The 22,464-nt window shown below is 35.6% G+C and overlaps 8 protein-coding genes across 8 annotated transcripts; 1 reads left to right on the top strand and 7 right to left on the bottom strand.

The window, feature by feature from the left end:
• Positions 1–1,187: 1,187 nt before the first annotated feature.
• RO3G_12474 (uncharacterized protein) lies at positions 1,188–1,604 on the top strand (the record flags this gene model as incomplete). The annotated part of the gene is made up of 2 exons (XM_067667058.1): positions 1,188–1,386; positions 1,438–1,604. The coding sequence occupies 2 exons, from the start codon at positions 1,188–1,190 to the stop codon at positions 1,602–1,604; spliced, it is 366 nt and encodes a 121-aa protein (XP_067523159.1).
• A 2,335-nt stretch (positions 1,605–3,939) lies between these two features.
• RO3G_12473 (uncharacterized protein) lies at positions 3,940–4,488 on the bottom strand (the record flags this gene model as incomplete). Its single annotated transcript, XM_067667057.1, has 1 exon — positions 3,940–4,488. The coding sequence occupies one exon, from the start codon at positions 4,486–4,488 to the stop codon at positions 3,940–3,942; it is 549 nt and encodes a 182-aa protein (XP_067523158.1).
• Positions 4,489–6,655: 2,167 nt separating this feature from the next.
• RO3G_12472 (uncharacterized protein) lies at positions 6,656–7,515 on the bottom strand (the record flags this gene model as incomplete). The annotated part of the gene is made up of 3 exons (XM_067667056.1): positions 6,656–6,660; positions 6,696–7,184; positions 7,347–7,515. 3 exons carry the CDS (start codon positions 7,513–7,515, stop codon positions 6,656–6,658), a joined length of 663 nt encoding a protein of 220 aa, XP_067523157.1.
• A 1,567-nt stretch (positions 7,516–9,082) lies between these two features.
• Positions 9,083–10,783, bottom strand: RO3G_12471 (uncharacterized protein; the record flags this gene model as incomplete). Its single annotated transcript, XM_067667055.1, has 1 exon — positions 9,083–10,783. One exon carries the CDS (start codon positions 10,781–10,783, stop codon positions 9,083–9,085), a length of 1,701 nt encoding a protein of 566 aa, XP_067523156.1.
• A 393-nt stretch (positions 10,784–11,176) lies between these two features.
• On the bottom strand, positions 11,177–13,535 carry RO3G_12470 (uncharacterized protein; the record flags this gene model as incomplete). Its single annotated transcript, XM_067667054.1, has 2 exons — positions 11,177–11,187; positions 11,297–13,535. 2 exons carry the CDS (start codon positions 13,533–13,535, stop codon positions 11,177–11,179), a joined length of 2,250 nt encoding a protein of 749 aa, XP_067523155.1.
• A 1,190-nt stretch (positions 13,536–14,725) lies between these two features.
• RO3G_12469 (uncharacterized protein) lies at positions 14,726–15,295 on the bottom strand (the record flags this gene model as incomplete). Its single annotated transcript, XM_067667053.1, has 1 exon — positions 14,726–15,295. The coding sequence occupies one exon, from the start codon at positions 15,293–15,295 to the stop codon at positions 14,726–14,728; it is 570 nt and encodes a 189-aa protein (XP_067523154.1).
• Positions 15,296–17,525: 2,230 nt separating this feature from the next.
• On the bottom strand, positions 17,526–18,425 carry RO3G_12468 (uncharacterized protein; the record flags this gene model as incomplete). The annotated part of the gene is made up of 2 exons (XM_067667052.1): positions 17,526–18,327; positions 18,406–18,425. 2 exons carry the CDS (start codon positions 18,423–18,425, stop codon positions 17,526–17,528), a joined length of 822 nt encoding a protein of 273 aa, XP_067523153.1.
• A 1,091-nt stretch (positions 18,426–19,516) lies between these two features.
• On the bottom strand, positions 19,517–19,906 carry RO3G_12467 (uncharacterized protein; the record flags this gene model as incomplete). Its single annotated transcript, XM_067667051.1, has 2 exons — positions 19,517–19,704; positions 19,771–19,906. The coding sequence occupies 2 exons, from the start codon at positions 19,904–19,906 to the stop codon at positions 19,517–19,519; spliced, it is 324 nt and encodes a 107-aa protein (XP_067523152.1).
• Positions 19,907–22,464: the final 2,558 nt, after the last annotated feature.

Genomic DNA, 22,464 nt, shown 5'->3' with positions numbered 1-22,464 from the left:
ACCATTATTATTTCTTTAAAAGGAACTACAAACGTCTTACACACTGCAAATAATACCCAATACTACTCGAATTCAAGAACTTGAAATCAGTAATATCAAGACCGCTATTTTTCAAAACTTAATAAATCCCTCAAAAACATAGATTCTGTACTGAAAATGAAACATAATTATCAAGACTATATGTGTAATTGGTTTATGTTTTTAAAAGAAGCTATAATATATAAAAAACAAAAGTTTATTTTTTACGCCAAAGATGTGTATACTAAAAAGGTAAAAATAACCAATGTTTAAAACCAAAACCTTCGCTGTGTACTTCAAAGTCATTTTTTCACTTTTTTTCATTTTTTTTTCGCTAAGTTATTTTCTTAGACGAAACCTCATCATTGTATTTTGAAGCCAGTGTTACTTTCTGTGCCTTGAATTTACTTGCAATATTTTTTCCATCTATTTTTTTTATATTTATTTTCTTTTCTCTCTGTCTTTTTTCTATAACATGAGCGATAACATTAATATGTATGACCAGGTAGTGCCTGTTATTGCCCCAATCTTACATGGATTGGGAAAGGCCTGCAGCAACAAATGCTGAACAAAAAAAAAAAGATGAAAAAACAAAATAGTGCATCTTTCAAAGAAATTTCGACAGCTGTTACAAATATGCGAGGATCGTATATTTCAAAAAACGAACCAAATATGGTAAACCTGATTAATTTAATGCAGGAATTTGAACGCCTGTCCATTAGAGAAGCAGCTATCAAAGTAGGGCTTTCAAATTCAACAGCCACACGCAAGATCAAAGAATGGAACGAAATGATAAACAGTACTGACCAAGGAAGTGTTTCTGATACCATCGGCTCCAAGGAACACAAGAGTCGAAGGTTGATACTTAAGGACATACATACTGTCTTTATTTTAGAGATATTAGCCAATGAACCAAACTTGACAGTTGAAGCTGTCACTGATCAATTTTGCGAAAATTTTAAGGAAATTCAAATGACTCCAAGATCAATAGCAACTCATAAAAAAAAAGGTGCCGTCTCACTTATAAATGCATTGTCCAGCAATACTTCGCACGAGACAGTGAGAAAACTGTTATTAAAAGATATGATACAGTAAACCTCTGGATTCATCAAAAAATAGATTTTATGAATGACTGTGTGTTTATTGATGAGACTGGATTCAACAGAAACATGCACCGTTCTTATGGTTGGTGTGAAGTTGGACCACCTTGCAAAATTAAAGTTGGAACAAGGGGATCAAATGTCAGTATCCTAGGTGCCATTTCCAAAGATGGACTTACTACTCTTTCAAGAAAGGAGATTATTACTACAGCAGCAGCAGGAAAGCGACAACGAACTGATGATACGCCAGCTATAAAAGGCGCAACTAGTAACGACTTTCTATAATTTATAGAGCAAGTTCTCATTACAATTGATGCAGCTGGTATGAATTACAAGTACTTGGTGCTTGGTAACGCATCCATTCACAGGGCTAATCTTGTTCGAGATTGGGTTGAACAACGAGGATATCAAATTCTCTTTTTACCACCATATTCTCCATTTTTAAATCCAATTGAGGAGTTCTGGCCCAATTTAAAAATGTTGTAAATAATGATCCAGCCTTAGTCAGACAAAGCACGAAGATCAGCGAACGCATTCGCAATGGATCGGTATATATCAGCAAAGAAGACTATGAAAGTTGGATACGACATTCATTATCGTTCTGGCAAAGGTGCATAGATTGCGAAAAAGGGTTGTAAAAAAATGAAATCAGGATACTGATTAACACAGTACATAATAAAAATAAAAGTTTTCAAATTGTTGTGTGGCCCAACCTATTTCCTTCAGCTGTAATCCGGAAATGATTGGCGGCTTTGTGTTCCTTTCAATGGCTTATCAGTCAATGAATCCACTGCTTACCGCCATATAACTGAAAAGATGGAGCTTACAGTCATTCGTACCCAACCTAGGATAACAGCCCGAAATTTCTGAGGATACGTACCAAGGAGCAACGAAAGCAGTTTGTTGAATACATTATAAAAAATAACATGCATTTTTGTGGATAAAACTGGGAAAAAAAAAAAACTTATTTTTCTAAGGTTGTCCTAAAGTGGACCAAAGGAAAAAAAAAGGTGGTTTTTCGGGAAAAGGGGGAAAAAAAAAAAAAAAAAAAAAAAAAAAAAAAAAAAAAAAAAACCTATACAGAAGTTTGTTCATTTTGAAGATAAACAATATCCTCCCAAGAATAAGCTACATACTCACTGTTTTCAGTAAGATCAGTAATAGCAGCATCAATTTTTTGCATTATTCTGATTTTTCTGTCCTCGGTTTCCCAATTTTGAGATAACTGTATTAGGAGTCAAGGTAGAGCAAAGGAAAACCAGATCGTCTTCTTTGGCAATATCAATTATCAGCTTAATTATTTCAAATTTTTGAATTACTATTCTCTATTAAAATACAAATACATGAGACCATATTCAAGAAATAAATTCTGTATAAAAGATCATACCACTAATGATATAACAGTAGTTAAATATTCGGCTACCGATGCTCCTTCTTGATCAGTATTGGGAATTCCGGCCTCTTTCAAGACCGAATGAAGTGTCACGCCCGCAATAATTTTTGTACAGGTAATTTGCAGTTTAAGTTTGTTAAATTGGCATGTTATAGCAGTAATATATCTGATACACTCTTCGTACGGTAAGAAGGATATCCAGTAAGCCAATGCTTGCACTCTTAAACTTTTGGTCTTTTTTGCATCTCGAAAAGTATTTTTGTTCGGTTTATCTTCACAATAGAACGCATCGTCGAAGCCACCAATATGTGAAAATATAAAATCTAGTCTGGCATTTTTTGTGTCCGCATTTAACAATCCCACTGCCTTCAATGATTTGACAATAAGAGAGCGACATTCTTCCCTAAGAACAATAGTTAGTATATGCTTTAATATCAAACATTAAAGTTCAGAGATAAAATGGATGAAATGTGATTTTATTCTTCATTTAATGTTGTCATTCTTAATACCTTTTAGTTTCATAACCTGTCTGACAACAAAAATTAAAATCGAACAGGTCGCCGTAAGCCATCACTCTATGCCAATCTTCGTTATGGTCACCTTTTAGTATATTGCGATGCCACAGGCTACATCTAGTACCCAAAAGTAAAAGCTTCATTAGTATTTAAAAATCACTGAACCAGTGATACCTACAGTTTTTGTATAGCTAATTTGATGAATGGAAGTTCAGAAGTATCACAATCAATTTTCTCGACAGGCTGGTATAGACCTTGGTTTGTATGACATTTACTAATATCTTTTAAAACCGTATATTCGTTATTCTTCATGACGAAGACGTACTTTGGTTGTGAGTCGCCTTTAATTCCTTTTTGATTTTTAAAGCTTATTTTGTATTCAAACGATGCTCCTTTTCATGGTGATTCTAATGGTATGCTTTTCGGTGTGGTTGGATAACTCTAACAGACGTTATTAAAGAAGATGTAAACGAAAATAAGGGGAAAAGTTATCAGAACTCCTAATTCGTGCTTGATTGTTTAATAGACTATAATCAGAGATTGTAAAAATGATAACAGCTTTTATTGAAGTTAGTTTAAATATAGTAAAGTTAATAATGATGAATGCTTACTTTTTCTAAATCTTCTGAAAGTTATAATAAATTTATCACAAAGAGAAAAGACAAAGACAAGTATAATTTATACTTTTATATCAGGTAGATATAACTGTTTTAGAAAGTACAATAAAAATAACAGCTTCCAAATTAGGTGGGGTCAAACCCAATAAGGAAATCCCAAAATATAGTCCAAAAAGGTCACATCTTTCATTTCTCCCCCCAAGCATTGATTAATTTTGGGTTAGCCGCTTGACGTTGAACAAAATTCTTCAAATGTGCACCGTTGACAGCTCGTTTCAATTTAACACCTTCAGAATTCACCAAATAAAAGTATTACGATGAAATTTATCTACAACAGTATAAATTTTCTTCTTGTATGTGTCATCTAACTTGTCCTTCTTCAAGTGTTTCATCATTATCACCTGGTCACCGATTTCTATTTTACTCAAACTCTTGATTGGTGGTTCGTTTTCTTTAAACACCTTTTCTTCCTGATTAACTTGCTTATCCATCAAAAAATAGAGACGTTCTAAACCTAATCGCATGCCAAGTTTGTACAGTGAATCATCATTAATATTTCTTGGAGCTAGACCAAAAAGAGCTTCATACGGCGAAATATTCAAAGTCTTGTGAACCTTTGTTCTATAAGCATACAATATAGACGGAAGCATAGTATCCCAGTTTCTTTTATTGTTCATAACTATTTTTTTGATGCCTCTAGTGATTATCCTGTTGATATGTTCGACCTTACCATTAGTAGTAGGTGAATATGGAGCAGAGAATTGATGCTTTGCACTCACATATTTAGCAAAATCATTAACTTCCTTGCTAAAGAAACGAGCACCGTTGTCAGACAAAATTTTCATTACAAGGCCAAAGTTACAAAAGATTTCCTCATATAAGAACTTAATAGTGGTATCAGAGCTTGCCTTAGACACAGCTTTAGCTGCTGGCCAATTGGTGAAGTATTCGACATCTATTATAATATACTTATTGCCAGGCCTGCTTTCTGGGAAGGGACCAATATAATCAATACCAAAACGTTCAAATAGACCATTCACAGGAATTTTCCCTACATTGGGTAATTTATCTGGCGGGTGCTATGCTCTGGTAAGATAATTATCAAAATAGCAATAAAACCAAAAGAATAATTTTTGAGACTGAACTTTATTTAAGACAATCTTAATTGTTAAAAGAAATCATTACAAAATCTACTATTTATATTCTTCAATCAGTTGGCGGGTAAATGAGTAGTTATGAGCATAGATCCAATCATTGACACGTTTGATTGAAGAATGATCACTGAATCAATTATAAACATTTTTAATTCGTTGTTTTTATAGATCTTATTGTTCTTTAACTGATATGGGAGATTTGTCCCGTCTTCATTGAGAGGAAAGATAAATTTATATGAAATGCCTCCAGTCAAATCAGCGTTGACTAGGTATCTGATCCATTATTATTCATTTACAGAAATGATGAATAGTAAAGATCATGACTTATTTAGTATTCATGTTTACTTTATAGAATGAGTCTAATAGTGATAGTTTTATATAAAAAGAAGAAGAATATATTTTATTTAATAAAGATTTAAATTATTATCTTTTATCAATTTTAATATACTTCTTTTAGCTGTGATTATTCAATGTCCGTTATGACCAGACTCTGTTCTGCAACAGAGTTTGCCGACCGATTAGTTCGAAGCATGAAGAGACGGTGTGAAGCAGTTATCAAAGCTAAAGGCGGCGCAACAGAATACTGAGAATCATTCTATGAATATACAGTAGGTCAAAAAACTGCTGTGTGTTATCTCGTAAGAATAAAAAGACTATAAACTTCAACTAGACTAAAAAACTCATATCTTTATTTAATATTATAATGTCTGGTATTTATACTATTTTCATAGAGGTTTAATTAAATCCATTTTAAGGTACTTTAATTAATTATAACTGTAGATCTAGTGTGAATAAATTTTAATGTGAAGATCTGTTCCTGGTTATGCAAGTGGACTGTTTTATAATTATTTCTCAAGTAGATCTGATTTTTCATTTATGTCGGATTGCATCAGGAGCTATATTAAAACAAATAGTATTGAGTTAAAGGAGTGGGATTAATTATAATCGAATAAAAGAGAAAAGACTGTAATAAATCTTTGTAAAGTATTCACTACTCTGATTTCTTATAAATTCAATATGAATCATGTTTAAAGTACGTTGGGATAGAACATTGAAGTGTTTTAAGTATTTAAAATAGGACAAAGAAGAATTAACGAGACCGAACAATAGTTCTAAAGTCGACTTACTTTTATTAGAGAAAGATTTCAAGACTATTTATATTAGTTGAGCAAGACCTGAGATTAAATGACAAGAAATAGTTACGACCGACATGATTTGACATTGATTTATCCAAGAATAAAAAGGAACAAGAGAGGACGAGACTCGATAAAGAGATTGTTTTATTTAATAAGAAAATTGTACTCTATTTATACTTTTCATACACGGATAATATTTCATGTCATGGATTAATAATTAATGAGTATGATATAGCTGATGACAAATAGATAAGGGTTACGTGTTCTTCTATTGTTATATTTGTCATTGAATACTCGTATATGATTGACTGCGGCTGACTGTGATTTAGTTCCTGGATTTAATGTAGTTTAACCGTGCAATTACGCAGCATCTTATCCTTAATGAAGATTATCCGAATTAACCTGTAGCTTGTCTATTGGGTACATTTACATGTAGCTTATTAATACTGTTTTCATATCGAGTTATGAATGATGGATACATCATTGCCCCCTTCCAGGTTGGAACAACCGATGAACATCATGAATAACGAAGAGTACATGGATTATATCTAATATGATTGCTTAGGCTGTTCATATTAAAGACGTAAGTGTAGAGAAAAGAGAGAGCATGCTCTTCTGGTATATAATCGATAAAAACCCATAAAAATCTGTTTAGGAAAAAAAGTAATGGGAAAAGGCCATATTCAGCTCGTTACTTTGTCTTGCTTCTTTTGTTAAGATTATTAGTCTTGGTTGGCAAATTAGTATGAGATGAGCGTTTACTTTTGCCAATGTTATTATTGACGTTACGTCTTGCCCAGTACTGTTCTATCATACTCATGTCATCAAAACTTGAGGCAGGTTCCCAGGTATCATATTCTGGAGGATAACCTTTCCATCTTACTAGGTATTTATAATTGCTAGTGTTATTTCCTTTATGTTGGATAATTGCCTGCACATCGTACTGTTGTTGGTCAGCGCGATTATTAACAACGTTGTCTGTAGAGATAAGTTTGATGTGCGAAGTAGGTACGTCGCGCGATAATAATGCACCTGTTTTATCCGTCAAAATGTAGCTACCATTTTTTGTGACTCCATGTACGACAAAGGGCCCCTCGTACCTTGGGTCAGTTTTACTATTTCTATTCACCTTTTTTATCATAACTTCGCTATTAGTAGGAAATTGTTGATGTACAATGCGGTGTTTCTTTGTAAAATACTCGTTGTCAATTCTTTGAGTAGTCATAATACGGTTACGTATAGCAGGGATTACTATGTTGTTCATATTGTCTAGTTTATTTTCTAGTACTTTAGCATATTGCTGACTAGAGTTAGGTATTGAGGATTGTGTATTAGAATAATCCTGGAATTCATTTGGTTGCCTATTGTACATAAGCACAAATGGTCTGGAATGATGTAATCTAGAATATTTACTATTCATAGCATATTGAATACTAGGAAGGAAAAGATTCCACTCGTCCTTCTTGCCTTGTAATCTTTTAACAAGAGCTCGTTTGACTATTCCAACAAACGATTCGTTAGTCGAATTACCCAATGGGTTATAAGGCAGTGAAAGTCTATGGTCAATACCACAGGTTTCCATTAATGAATTACACTACCTCAAAAAATTGTTCATTTTGAACCGCCTTTTACACATTTCGTACTGAATCTGCTTCGCATAATCTCCAATCAGCACTCAACATAAACCATTATGAAGCACTGCTTCTCAGCTCTTTACTACACCGTAATCATATCACGTGCTGTGCGTAAAGGCTGGAAAATATGCAATCGAAAATCAAAATCAAAATGAACAATTTTTTGAGTTTTTTAAATATGAACTAAATTTACGGCTATGTTCCCAAATAACATAGGACTAACTCGTGACTGTTATCATAGTTTTTGCCCGTGACTGCTTCTGCTATTCCAAGGCAGCCCTGGTCGATTTTGTGTTTTTTTTGCTTTACCATTGTAATCTCTCATTGCTCCAGCTCGACATTCCAAGTAATGGTGAATCGCGAAATTTCAGAAACCCAACGAAATGCAATTATTTCTGCTTTAAGAAGAGGAAAGCCGTACGATGTTACCAGCAACGAGCTACATGTTTCTAAAGGGTCTATTTCGAACATTGCGAAAGAAGTAGACCATCACTCCGTATTGCAAGCAGGTCAACCCAAGAAACTTAACATATACGACGCGCGCCTTGTATTGCGTAGGTTCAATGCTGGTGTGTACAAGTCCGCAGAGCATGCTGCCAGAGACTTAAGGGGCTTAGGCTCGGATATTTGCAGCCAGACCGTGCGAAACCTTCTTAAAAGCTCCAAGTTTAAATCTCGACGAAAATCAACAGCTCTTCCTTTAACGCATTCTGCCAAAAAGGCAAGCCTTCAGTTTTCCAAGAAGTATAAGGATTGGACAGAGGAAGACTGGAAATGAGTAGTCTTCAGTGACGAAACAAAAATTAATCGTTTGGGCTCAGATGGTAAACAATGGACTTGGGTACAAGAAGGAAGGCCTCTTCAGGTTCACAACGTCCATCAAACTCATAAGCATGGAGGCGGTAGTATACTACTTTGGAGCTGTTTGACAGCAAACGGAGTTGGATATATCACTCAAGTGCTCGGAGGTTTAGATTCAGAGCTGTATTGCAAGATTATGATGGAGGATGTGCTCCCGTCATTAGAAGAATACGATATGTCAAAGGATGACATTATATTTCAACATGATAACGATCCAAAGCATAAACCTAGATTAACACGAAAATGGTTCGCAGATAACAAGGTGCAGCTACTGGATTGGCCAGCATATTCACCTGACTTAAATCCTATAGAGAATTTATGGGATTACTTAAAAGTCCGGCTGTATGCTTATGAAACTGCACCCTTAAGTATGAAAGAACTATTTGAACGGGTTGCAGATATTTGGTACAATGAAATTACAAAGGAATACTGCGAGCAGTTAGTATGCATCATGCCGCAAAGATTACAACCTGCTTTGAAAGAAAAGGGCGGTGAGATTAATTATTAGCTAATAAAATAAAAAATGGCGACAAAAACCCAAAAAATTGTTCATTTTGATTTTGATTTTCGATTGCATATTTTCCAGCCTTTACGCACAGCACGTGATATGATTACGGTGTAGTAAAGAGCTGAGAAGCAGTGCTTCATAATGGTTTATGTTGAGTGCTGATTGGAGATTATGCGAAGCAGATTCAGTACGAAATGTATAAAAGGCGGTTCAAAATGAACAATTTTTTGAGGTAGTGTAAATATTTCATTAGTGAATTCTGTACCGTTATCTGAACTAAGTTTTTTGGGCCAACCAAAAGTGCAAAAGATATCTCTAAGTTCATTAGCTATGGATACTGCAGATTTATCCATTAATGGTCTTAGAATTGTAAATCTTGTAAAAAGATCAACTAGAACTAAAATGAAATTGTGTCCTTCTGTTGATGTGACGTTCAGGGTACCAAGGTCAATACAGACGTGATCAAAAGGACCATCTGGTAGAATACTACGGGGAGGGTGATATCCGTGTTTGCCAATATTAAATTGTTGACATTCAGGACAATTGGATACGAGCTGTAATGCATCTTTTTTAATATTAATCCAGTGCAAATTATCATTGTGGATTGTCTTTACAATAGCATCAGCCCCAAAGTGTCCAAGTAGATGTGCCTTTAATAATAGGTTATGACGTTCTTCTTCTGGTGGTGTCATGTAGTCTACTAGTTGTACAGCTCTTTGTTTTATGTTTGTACTGTTTTCTGTAGTACGTTTGTTCTGTGACTTTGTAATTTTATTTTTTATGGAAAGTTGCTGAGGATTACTATCTCCCCCAAGTCTTTTTTCCGTATAGTCTGAAAAAAGACGAGAAAGTGAATCCGGCAACACATTTTCAATTCCTGGACGATGGATTACTCTGAATGTATAGTTGAAAATAGTTTCGAACCAATTCAGCATCATGGGATTAGGAATGTTTTGTGTGCCAAGATAAACCAAACTTTTATGATCAGTATACAGCGTGAAATGAGATCCATACAACCACTTGTGAAATCTTTCAAAAAGATAACAGATGGCTAACAGCTCTCGTTTAGTTGTCGAGTAGTTCATTTCTGACTTTGACAGTGCTCTTGCTGCGAATCCAATATAGCGAGTTTTATCGTCGATAATTTGATAAAGTACACCGCCAATTCCTGTGTTGCTAGCATCTGTAGCTAGCTGTAATTCATGACGCATGTCAGGTATAGACAAAACAGGAGCATTAGATAAGGCTGTCTGTATATTTCGAAAAGCCTGTAGATATTTGTCAGTCCAAATGTGTTCCAATGAACCTTCATTACGTAGTTTATCTAACGGTGCGGTCATGGTAGAGAAATTTGGGAGATGACTTCGAAAATAATTAGCGAGACCTAGAAAGCGTTGTATATCTTTTCCAGTCTTTGGTATTGGCCACGCTAAAGCGTTTGCAACCTTTCTGCTATCCAGTGAGAGACTATTGTGGCTAATAGTGAAGCCCAGGATGTTTACAGAAGTTTGCATAAAATGACATTTATCAACGTTAAGAATGAATTTAGCTGATGTAAGTCGTTCGATGACAGTAGTTACGCATTTGATATGTTTCTCAATATCGGGTCCAGTACCGATAGTTAAATCATCAATGAAACATGTTACGTATGGCAAGTCATGTAAGAGAGTAGTTAGCACACGTTGGAAGTGATTTGGTATGGGGGTCAAACCGAATGGTGCTCTACAGAATTGATATTGTTGACCGTTAAATGTGAAAGCTGTGAGTGCTCTATGCTCTTCAGCTAGAGGTAGACGATGAAAAGCTTGTTTGAGGTCAAGTACTGTGAATAGCGTAGCAGCACTCATTTTTTGATGCAACTCAGCTATCAATGGTAATTGAAAGTGTGATATTTGAGGTTTTATAATATAAAAAGTACTAAGTCAATCAACAAATATAAAAATAAGTGAGACTCAAAGTAGATTGTTCTTTATTCAAGTTAAAAATATGAGAGTATTTATACATTTCTAATCACGGCTAAATATTAATATTTACAGTATATGACTATTGATTATTAATCGATATTAGACAATGAGTTATTTACATGATTGGCATAGTTTAACATCTTCTTATCAAGAAGTAATTATTAATCCTGATCCAGGAACTTATTAGAATATTCTGGAGTGGATCGGGATTTTATTTGAAGTGGCGTAATACAATGTCCGATATTCCTAATTCGGAGGACCATTGTTCGTAGTAACTTATATTATTACTTTATTACATGTGTAAATACCACAGAAAGCGGTCGGTACGATCTTTAATGAGTATTGCATTGATATGTCTGGGGTATATACATACCCGTATATCGTCACTATAATTACCATTAGCGTCCTTCTTACGTACAGTCAACAAAGGAGAGTTAAATGCAGTATTAGGAGGGGCTATTTCAATCACGCCATCTGCTAACCATTTATCAACCTGTTCTTGTACTTTAGGCTGGATTGACAGTGCAATAGGATACTGTCGTCTATAAGTCGTTTTACCTGGCTCAGTTTCCAAGCGAACTATCGCTTCAGGTAGAGGACATGCAGATGTGCTAGGGACCTTAGCATTAGCGCTCAAATATGGCTGTAATGCGTCCATAAGTTGTTCACGCTGTTGGTGAGTGCCAGCGGGTGACTTGTTAGGTTTGATAGGTGAAGGGTCTATTGGATCAGGTATTGTAGAGATATTAGGACTATCCCACGTAACAGCTAAACCTGTCAAGTTAATGTTTAACTTAGGCATAAGATCTGTACCAATACAAATAGGTATATCTTTATCAAACTTAAAAATTTCAAATTTATGCAAGACATTGATTCCGTTATAAAATACTTTTATTTGATCTGTAATAGCAGTTCTAGGTACCAAGGTATTCAAACTAGCTAATTGTAATTTTCCTGAAACAGGAAAAGTTCTAACGTTTATAATCTTTGCTAGGTCAGGAGAGATCGTAGAAGCATTACACCCAGTATCAACCAAAGCCCAAGTACGGACATTTTCTATAGTGATGGGTACAAAAAAGGAATCAGTACGTTTGTTATTAAAACTGTGAAGTTTTGTATTAAACGGTTGCAACTTACATAGTGATGAGTAGTAGTGGATGTCCTTGACGGCTTCATCGTCAAGATCCTGTTCTTCATCGTGGTCTTGTTGGTTGGCAGGGTTGTACTTAGAAGCTTTTGTACCCATTGGTACATCTTCACTGCCAGTCAACTGAAGTGAGCGGAATGCTCGGGTTATGGTAGGTGCAGTAGAGGAGGAGGAGGCAGAACCAGCGGAAAGAGGTTGATTCCTTTTAGGGCAAACATTTAAATGCTCCCTAGTAAAAGGAGCGTTGCACTTAAAGCAACGCTTACTAAACGTCTCTTTGTTCATGCTGCCAGTTATACCCAGTTCCTGAGCCTTCTTACAACGATCAGTTGTGTGGTTGCACTTCCCATGGATAACACAAGTCCTTCCATCCGTACGGTGGTTTCTTTTATGAATACCACTGGGAGGGTTCAACCCGTTGACTTGAGAGGGTTGGTTATTGAACTTTCTGGTTGACGTATTGGGCAAGGTCTGTTGTTTCGTATGAAACTTTCTTGCGATACTTGAAAGGAGGTTGATATCATTTTTTGCTTCCTGGTCCAGACTGACGATGGCCATATTGACATGATTTTGGAGGCTGCCAGGAAGGGAGTTCACGAACAAGATAGCCAAAAAATCATCAGCTACGGGTGTGGCTTCACGCTTGAGCTTCAAGAAGCGGTCAGTGTATTTTTCCACAGATTCATCAGGTTGCATGCTGATGGTTAACAGCTCTCTTGAGGCGTGAGCTTGAGCCTCAGTGGATTCGATGCCGTATTTCAAGGTTAATTGCTCCTTGAATGTGGCCCAAGATAAGTTCTTCTTTACCCGTAATTCATCATACCATGAACGCTGGGGATGGGTAAGTGAGAAAGGGATGAGGCGCTGCCAATGCACCTGTACATCCAAACGATACGCAAAGAGGATGTCCTCAAAACGTCGGGTACACTCAGCAATGTCTTTATAGACAGGCAAGGCCGAGTTCTCCACATTACCAGTATATTGAAACAAAGGTAAGTTTTGAGGGACTACCGTGGGTTGACTATTAGAACCGTTAATGGCAGAGCCATTGGTCTGTATAGCCAAGTTATTAGCCAGTTTTGCTTGCAGGTCCAACAAGGAGGCCAAGATGGTGGACTTGGTGGTGTATTCACGAGAAAGGTTAGCCAGTTGCTTTCCCATAAGCTCTTGACTAGTAATAGCCGCAGCAACTTGCTCAACCTGTTTCGTCAAAGTCTGAATGGTAGCCGTTAAATTACGACCACCTAAGACCTGAGAAGGTGGTGCTGCGCCACTGATCTTGACACCAGCAAGTGGGGAAATGGGTGCCCCGGCTTCTACTTCTTCCATCTCTATGTCTTCTGTATTAGAAATGGGCGAACCATGACTAGAGAGCTCCACCCCATTAACCATGGTAGATTTTTCAAGTCGAGGACCAATGAAAGCAGGATCACTTTCAGAAAAAAGAATTTCTTCGTTGGAAGCCAAAAGGTTAGAGTTGATAGACATGTTTGAGAATAGTGTAGTAGTAATAGAGTAAAGAGAATTCGTCAAAAAAAATGATTTATCCAAGAATAAAAAGGAACAAGAGAGGACGAGACTCGATAAAGAGATTGTTTTATTTAATAAGAAAATTGTACTCTATTTATACTTTTCATACACGGATAATATTTCATGTCATGGATTAATAATTAATGAGTATGATATAGCTGATGACAAATAGATAAGGGTTACGTGTTCTTCTATTGTTATATTTGTCATTGAATACTCGTATATGATTGACTGCGGCTGACTGTGATTTAGTTCCTGGATTTAATGTAGTTTAACCGTGCAATTACGCAGCATCTTATCCTTAATGAAGATTATCCGAATTAACCTGTAGCCTGTCTATTGGATATATTTTACATGTAGCTTATTAATACTGTTTTCATATCGAGTTATGAATGATGGATACATTACATGTTCTAAAAGAACATGTATCGTATTCATGAGAGTTCTTTGATAAGAAGAAGTATCAACTAAAATAACCAAATCCAATCCAATGTCAGGAATATTGCTAATCTTTCACATAATTAAAATAACGCGTAAAATAACGTTATTCAATTCAGTGAGGAATTCCCAGAATAAAAGATAATCTATGACAGACATACAAAAGAACAAATGAAAAGTTGTCATAATCATAATTATAGATAATACTTGCTAAAGTACCTGAATATTAGAAGAACGATCACAATAGAAGATATCAAGCCACTCACTCAATAAGATATAAATACCTGCCTTCAATTAGAATAATTTTTACTTTTAACTTGAACTGAAATAAAGATCAGTATCAAAAAGTATCCAAACTGTTTCTTTATTTTTGTTTCTACCTTTTTCTGAATTACGATTACCATTACACAACAGACTATAGCAAAAAAATAATAGATTGTAAACTTGTCATGATAGTGTAAGATGTAATACTTGGATAATCTAAGAGTGGATAAATCCTCGAATATTGAGCTACAGCTGGGATCTTTAGGATTTGACAAGTATTTCTTGAAAGCTGCGTTCCACAAGTCTTGCTTTTGAATACAAGTAAAAAGCATATGCTGCTCTGTTTCTGGTAGCTTGCACAATTGGCAGTAGTCGTCATCTACCTTTGCTGGGATGATTCTATGCAAATTGGCGCGAGTGGATAATTTCTTATGGAGAAGCCTGTATCATACATTCCTAGGAATATAGTGCATAGGGCTACTGATAAAAGCTTTCCAGTTGTTAGGACTTATATTTGTGATTTGTGAGTTTGAGTTGAAGCTAAACATTGTCTTTAATTGACGATTCTTCAATGCTGTTATATTGATATCTTCATAGATCATCTGTTGAATGAATGGGTCAAAGTTGATATTTGGTTCAGTTGGATGCTCTTCATTGTCCAATTCAAGGTCTTGCTGTTCAGCTGATAATAAAGATGCAAAATATGGCTTGAAGATAAGGTTTCCAGTAAGTACAGCATTTTTGATTTTTTGTAGAATATTGGGAGAGCCACAGTGTTGTCTGCTTTTGAACTGTATGCCATTTGAAAGGAAATCTTGTTCAAAGAAATGATATGCTTTTTGTGCTTGAAGAAACTTGCTAAACTTGAATTTCTCTTGTGGGTCTTCTTTGCATATATCTTTGAGGGGAATGAGTAGACTAGTTTGTGATGATATTGTCAAGTCATTTTCTGTAGATAAACGAGGACAGGAGTCCAAAGCACTAAACATGGGGATTAGTGGATGGAGGCCTTTCATGTTACTGTATGATCTGGAGTGTTTGAATATCAAAGGGATGACATGTGAGGGAGCATCAAAGGAAGATTGCAAAGTAAATATCAACATCTTGTACAGGAAGTCTGGTATCCTTTGACGACAGTTTAAGAGCAATGGATTGATATATCGAAACTGGAAAATCTTTTGCTGAACTTCTACATTCAATAATGAAATACCACCTTTGTTTTTCGGCTGTTCTAGAGTTGTCCGAGCAACCCTGGGAAAAAAGTTGTGAGTCACGAATTGATACACAATAGAAGACACCTTGTTGTAAGAGCTTTTTGGGAGACTTGTAATTCGCAGAAAATGCCACAACTTGGAGAGTATGAGTGTATTAGCAATGTGTGCCCTGCCATAAACGGAAGGTTGATGCTGTGAATGAATGTTAACCGAGCTTTCAAGCTTGCGGATGGTTTCTTTATGGAATATAGCTCGTTGATCGTTGGTGAACCATATTGGGTATCCAAGGTACTTGATGTTGTTGTAGAACAGAGTCTGATCATAACGGACATTGAATAATCACAACTAAAAGAAGTATATTAAAATTGATAAAAGATAATAATTTAAATCTTTATTAAATAAAATATATTCTTCTTCTTTCTATATAAAACTATCACTATTAGATTCATTCTATAAAGTAAACATGAACACTAAATAAGTCATGATCTTTACTATTCATCATTTCTGTAAATGAATAATAATGGATCAGGTACCTAGTCAACTTTGATCTGACTGGAGACATTTCATATAAATATATCTTTCCTCTCAATGAAGACGGGACAACTCTCCCAGATCAGTTAAAGAACAATAAGATCTATAAAAACAACGAATTAAAAATTTTCATAATCGATTCAGTGATCACTATTCAATCAAACATGTCAATGATTGGATCTACGCTCATAACTACTCATTTACCCGCCAATTGATAGAAGAATATAAATGGTAGACTTTGTAATGTTTTCTTTTTAACAATTAAGATTGTCTTAAATAAAGTTCAGTCTCAAAAAGTATTCTTTTGGTTTATCTTGTTATTTCTAATTACTTTACCGGAACATAACAGATGTAGCCTAATGATTGAGAGTCAAACCACCTGAGACCATTATGAATGATTAGTTCTTTGAGTTCTCGATTGTGAAATGTATTTCCACCGGCTAAAGGAAATGCCACCGACTTGGAATAGTTTACTTGAGAGTTGGACGCACCATTATATACTTTTAGACGCTCTTGTAGTTCTAGAAATTCTTCTTTAGAGTTGATAAATATAAGTATATCGTCTGCGTAGGCTAATAATTTGACTGGTCTTGGTGCTGTTAATTGCAAGTCAGAGTTGAATCTCCTAGCTTTAAGACAGTAGCCATCAATGATTTCATTGTGAAGAATGGATAGTAAGAATGGTTCTATTGCAAGATTGAAAAGTATAGGTGAAATCGAGTCTCCTTGACGTAATCCGCGCAATTGTTGTATACTGTCAGACAAGGATCCATTCACGTTGACGGAAATTGAATTGCCAAAGAAAAGGTCGTGGATACACTTGATGAATTTGTTGGGGAAACCAAACCTGTTGAGTACTTTGCACAAATATTCGGGGTGGATACGATCGTAGGCCTCTGTTTGATCTAACATGACCCCTAAACTTTCTGATATTGGAGTCTGTTGTATAATGGTTTAAATAATAAAGGAAAAGGTAAAAACAAAGATCAAGAAACAGTTTGGATACTTTTTGATACTGATCTTTATTTCAGTTCAAGTTAAAAGTAAAAATTATTCTAATTGAAGGCAGGTATTTATATCTTATTGAGTGAGTGGCTTGATATCTTCTATTGTGATCGTTCTTCTAATATTCAGGTACTTTAGCAAGTATTATCTATAATTATGATTATGACAACTTTTCATTTGTTCTTTTGTATGTCTGTCATAGATTATCTTTTATTCTGGGAATTCCTCACTGAATTGAATAACGTTATTTTACGCGTTATTTTAATTATGTGAAAGATTAGCAATATTCCTGACATTGGATTGGATTTGGTTATTTTAGTTGATACTTCTTCTTATCAAAGAACTCTCATGAATACAATACATATTCTAAAAGAACATGTTTAATTGGAATTGATTGTATGATCTTATTTAAATAAACTTGTATTTTATTTTATTTTAATTATGATCTTGTATTAAGACTTATATTTATTAATGTCAACTACAATCAGTTACTGTTCTACAACAGAGTCAATTTAGAGGCATCCTCCATAATCAACCGACAGGCGAAGCCATGATCTCCTATAAACCTGTTGTGCATGAAGCCTGATTGGAAACGAGTGATCAATTTGGATGAAATACCCATAATCCTGCTATTCATGATCCTTGTAAAGACTTTGCAATCTGTATTAATCAGTGAGATTGGAGGCCAGTTACTTAGGCTGGTAAGGTCACCAGTCTTGGGTAAGAGAACCAAACAAGTTTGTTGCCATGATTTTGGAAAAAGCGCCTTGTTGATAGCATCATTGTAAACTTCTAGTACTAGAGACTTGCAGCTAGGATGACCAATTATCAGGTGTAAGATTTCATAGGGTAATCCATCCATGCCTGGGCTACTTTTATGAGGAGTTCTTCTCGATCCATCTAGAATGTCATCAAACGAAATGCTTCTGATTATATGTTTAGCATCACTTGGTGATACCTGTTTGTCTATCATGATTAGCATTGACTCAAGGTCATGATGATCAATAGGTTCTGCGGAGTAAAGTGTAGAATAGAAATTGGAAGCTGCATCTAGTTTCGCTTTAATATCTAAGCATTCCAAGCCAGTTTCTGGATGTACAAGCTTAGTGATATTTCGCTTGATATTTCTTGATTCGGCTGTTCTTTTGAGGTATCCGGCAGATTTCTCATTGTTTTCGACCCATCGTTTACCTGCTCTGAGGATATCTATTTCGGCTATTTCGGTTTGTAACTTTGCAAGCTTATTCTCAACTTCAGGAAGCAAGATATTCAAACAAGTTGAGTTGTCGGAGTACCGCCTGGGCAAGGGCAAAAGATAGGTCCCGGAGATCGTTGGCCTCAATTAAGCTCCGATCTGCATGAAACTCCGCATATACATTTTTGTATCCCGTATCATCTTTGATGCCTAATTTGGTAAGATTTTAACCAGCGCATCAGGTTCTATTGGCCATTGAATTTGCCTAGTGTACCGCTTAGAGAAATGGAATTGGGTGACCAAGATTTCAGAATTGGTCCGGCAGTTGCGGATAAGAAATTTATATAGGTAGATGCAATAAGCTTTATTAAAGTCTGTAACAGTAATTAAACTTTATTAAATGAAAAAAACTGCATTGGCTATGCACGATGAACTCTACGAGACCTTCTGTGTTCTCTAGTAGTAGGAGTTGTTATGTTCTGGTAAAGTAAAAGAAATAACAAAGATAAACCAAAAGAATACTTTTTGAGACTGAACTTTATTTAAGACAATCTTAATTGTTAAAAAGAAAACATTACAAAGTCTACCATTTATATTCTTCTATCAATTGGCGGGTAAATGAGTAGTTATGAGCGTAGATCCAATCATTGACACGTTTGATTGAATAGTGATCACTGAATCGATTATGAAAATTTTTAATTCGTTGTTTTTATAGATCTTATTGTTCTTTAACTGATCTGGGAGAGTTGTCCCGTCTTCATTGAGAGGAAAGATATATTTATATGAAATGTCTCCAGTCAGATCAAAGTTGACTAGGTACCTGATCCATTATTATTCATTTACAGAAATGATGAATAGTAAAGATCATGACTTATTTAGTGTTCATGTTTACTTTATAGAATGAATCTAATAGTGATAGTTTTATATAGAAAGAAGAAGAATATATTTTATTTAATAAAGATTTAAATTATTATCTTTTATCAATTTTAATATACTTCTTTTAGTTGTGATTATTCAATGTCCGTTATGATCAGACTCTGTTCTACAACAGGTGTTTCCAAACTAGAGCGACTAGCTTAATCGGTCATTGCATCCATTATCGGCGCCGTGGGATCAATCATTCCAGGGATCAATGCTGCCGAGGGAGTAGGAGGCATGCAGTCCTCGTCATCTGTATTATTCTCGCTTGAAGAAGCATCAGAATGATAGTTGTGCTCGAACTAGAATGGCTCATGTCGATCTTCTTGGCTATCATGGATTTCAGTATGATGTGTTTCTACCATTCTAAAAACTCAAAACTCATCTCTACGTGATCTACGCTTGTATTTACGTTTGCCAAATTTGGGCTCGTCAATTTGAATATGATCATAGAGTTCGTTGTCACCGAGTTTGAAATCACCAAAATACCTGATAAAATTGTTGTGCATAAGCATCTGCCAGTCAATAGCAAGCTGACTAGCAGTAGGACCACTAATGCGAACTGTGTTGATGATAGTAGCAATTGATGCTTTACGAAAATACTCCGAAAGAACTATGCACACCTTACTGATGTCCGACTTCTTATTAGAAAATATAGACCCCTTCGTAATGGATTCTTGTCGATCATTATGAAGCCCAACTGATGAAGGAGTGCGACAACGATAGTAGAACTGAAATTTGCTACGTCTGTACCTAGGGACCATCTCATTCGTGCATCCATTAAAGTTGCAAATGCGCTTTTCCCCGTAGAACGCACCAATGGATTCCCTTGGGTGACTGCAATTCCATTAGTAAACATGCTCTACTTTCCTTTTATATCACTTACGTCCATGTAGTTTCTTCTGACACAATGATTCTTGCTTCGCTCACTCTGTCATCATCCGAGGGAGTACGAGACCCATCAGGAGCAGACAACTGGCCAGAAGTATGGACACCACGACGTCATAAGGATATAACAGAGCTTGAGACGGACATAGACGAAAATAAGTAAAATACAGAGAAAATACAAAATGCAAAGGGGTACGTATATTCTTCCTACAAAAAATCACGCAACATAGGTATCCAATCACATTGATGATTATCTATTCCAAGTCAGAGTCCAGGGTCAACAAATAAAAAACGCAGAATAGCACAAAAGGAAAGAAAAAAAATTATTCTAAAAAGTCCATTGACCCTGACTAATCTAAGCGGTAGACTAGGCAAATTCAATGGCCAATAGAACCTGATGCGCTGGTTAAAATCTTACCAAATTAGGCATCAAAGATGATACGGGATACAAAAATGTATATGCGGAGTTTCATGCAGATCGGAGCTTAATTGAGGCCAACGATCTCCGGGACCTATCTTTTGCTTTAGCCACCGCCTGAAGATATCATTTCTTTGACTTTGGAGCTGCTTGATCTGATCATTCCTCCATTGGCATCTATTTCTGCAAAAGTTTTGAGTAACATTTTTAACCATTTTCTTGAGTAGATCTCATTTCTCTTGAGGAGAGTCATTATATTTGGATAGCTTATCAGTAATGTATTTTTCTATTTGTTCATTGAGTTTATGGACGTATGCTGGGTTCTTGACTAAGCTTGGATTAGCTCTCCAGAGACCCTTTCCAGTTGAAGAGGTTCCTACGGTGAAGTTTATAGACAAAAGAGCGTGGTCTGTCCATTCTTTGTTCATGTATTCAACATTCCCGTTGTTGCGATTGTTGTGAATACTTTTGTTTGCAAACATATAGTCTATACAAGTGGATGAGTCTGCTCTTCGGAAAGTTGATCGGTAGCTGATGTTGTCTTCCACGTAATTTATACAATCCTCAAACTGAGAAAGCATAAACCGCAGAAAGTGATGTGGGACATTCGATCGTCTTGTGTTGTGATAAGTATTGTTGTTGAATGAGAAATTGAAGTCCCCTACTATGAAGAGATTTTGAATAATAGTGTTTGAACTATCCAGGGAGTCTTAAACTAACTTTAATAAAAGCTGTTATCAATTTCTATAATTTCCCAAACTTATAATCTAATAACCAATCAAGTCACAAACTAAAGGATAGTCAAATCTTTCATATGTCTGCGACTTTTGTGGCGTATACCATTTGAAAGGCAGTCTAAAATATACATTATGATATGTAAACGGGAACTGTGTCGGACATCCCTCAGTCATAAGGTGATTTTTAGTGATTTTTTGAATATTTCAGTTTTCGCCAAAAATACAGTACTTGTCTAGCCTTCCTTCAATTTTCCTCATATCTCTCCCGTTTGCTTTCAAATTTCACAGTATATTAGTGAGCTTTAGTAGCTCTTGAAAAATACATAAACCCATGCTTTTTTTGTATTTCCCATTAAATTCCCCCTTTTGTTTTTACCCTATTCACTATAACAAAGTACTTGCCTTATATGCTTAAGAAAATAAGCAACTGTAAAAGCGAAGCTCTGAGATTTCGAATACACTTAGTTCGTACGGCAGCAGATCTTTTTAGGGTAGCAAGAATCTCCAAATGGACAATCAACAGGATAAGAAAGGAAGGAGAGAACATCAAGGCTAGTGACCGTGGTAGTCGACCGGTCGTAGTCAGCAAAATAACTAATGCAATCATCCGCCTAAAGTTTCGACAAGGACCTTTACGCACAGCTTCTGATGCTCAGCTCTTTTTGAGGTCCTTAGGTCACAGTATTAGCAAACTGTTAGTCAAAAGGCACTGTGGGAAGCTAGATTTTGAGTCTGGAACTAAGGAATCGAAGATTTTCATTAGCTGTATAAGCCAGAAAAAGCGATGAAAGTGGTATCACGACAAACCATCGCATACTGATGTATCCATCATTCATAACTCGATATGAAAACAGTATTAATAAGCTACATGTAAAATATATCCAATAGACAGGCTACAGGTTAATTCGGATAATCTTCATTAAGGATAAGATGCTGCGTAATTGCACGGTTAAACTATATCAAATCCAGGAACTAAATCACAGTCAGCTGCAGTCAATCATATACGAGTATTCAATGACAAATATAACAATAGAAGAACACGTAACCCTTATCTATTTGTCATCAGCTATATCATACTCATTAATTATTAATCCATGACATGAAATATTATCCGTGTATGAAAAGTATAAATAGAGTACAATTTTCTTATTAAATAAAACAATCTCTTTATCGAGTCTCGTCCTCTCTTGTTCCTTTTATTCTCTTGGATAAATCAAATGGCATTCCACACCATGATATTGCATCCATCGTGTTAACAGAAACCTTCACGTGATGGCGT

Source organism: Rhizopus delemar, genomic scaffold, assembly GCF_000149305.1.
Source record: "Rhizopus delemar RA 99-880 supercont3.10 genomic scaffold, whole genome shotgun sequence".
NCBI classification, from domain to species: Eukaryota; Fungi; Mucoromycota; class Mucoromycetes; order Mucorales; family Rhizopodaceae; genus Rhizopus; species Rhizopus delemar.
Note: the sequence above shows the minus strand (reverse complement) of the source record. Positions and strands in the feature narration are given on the sequence as shown.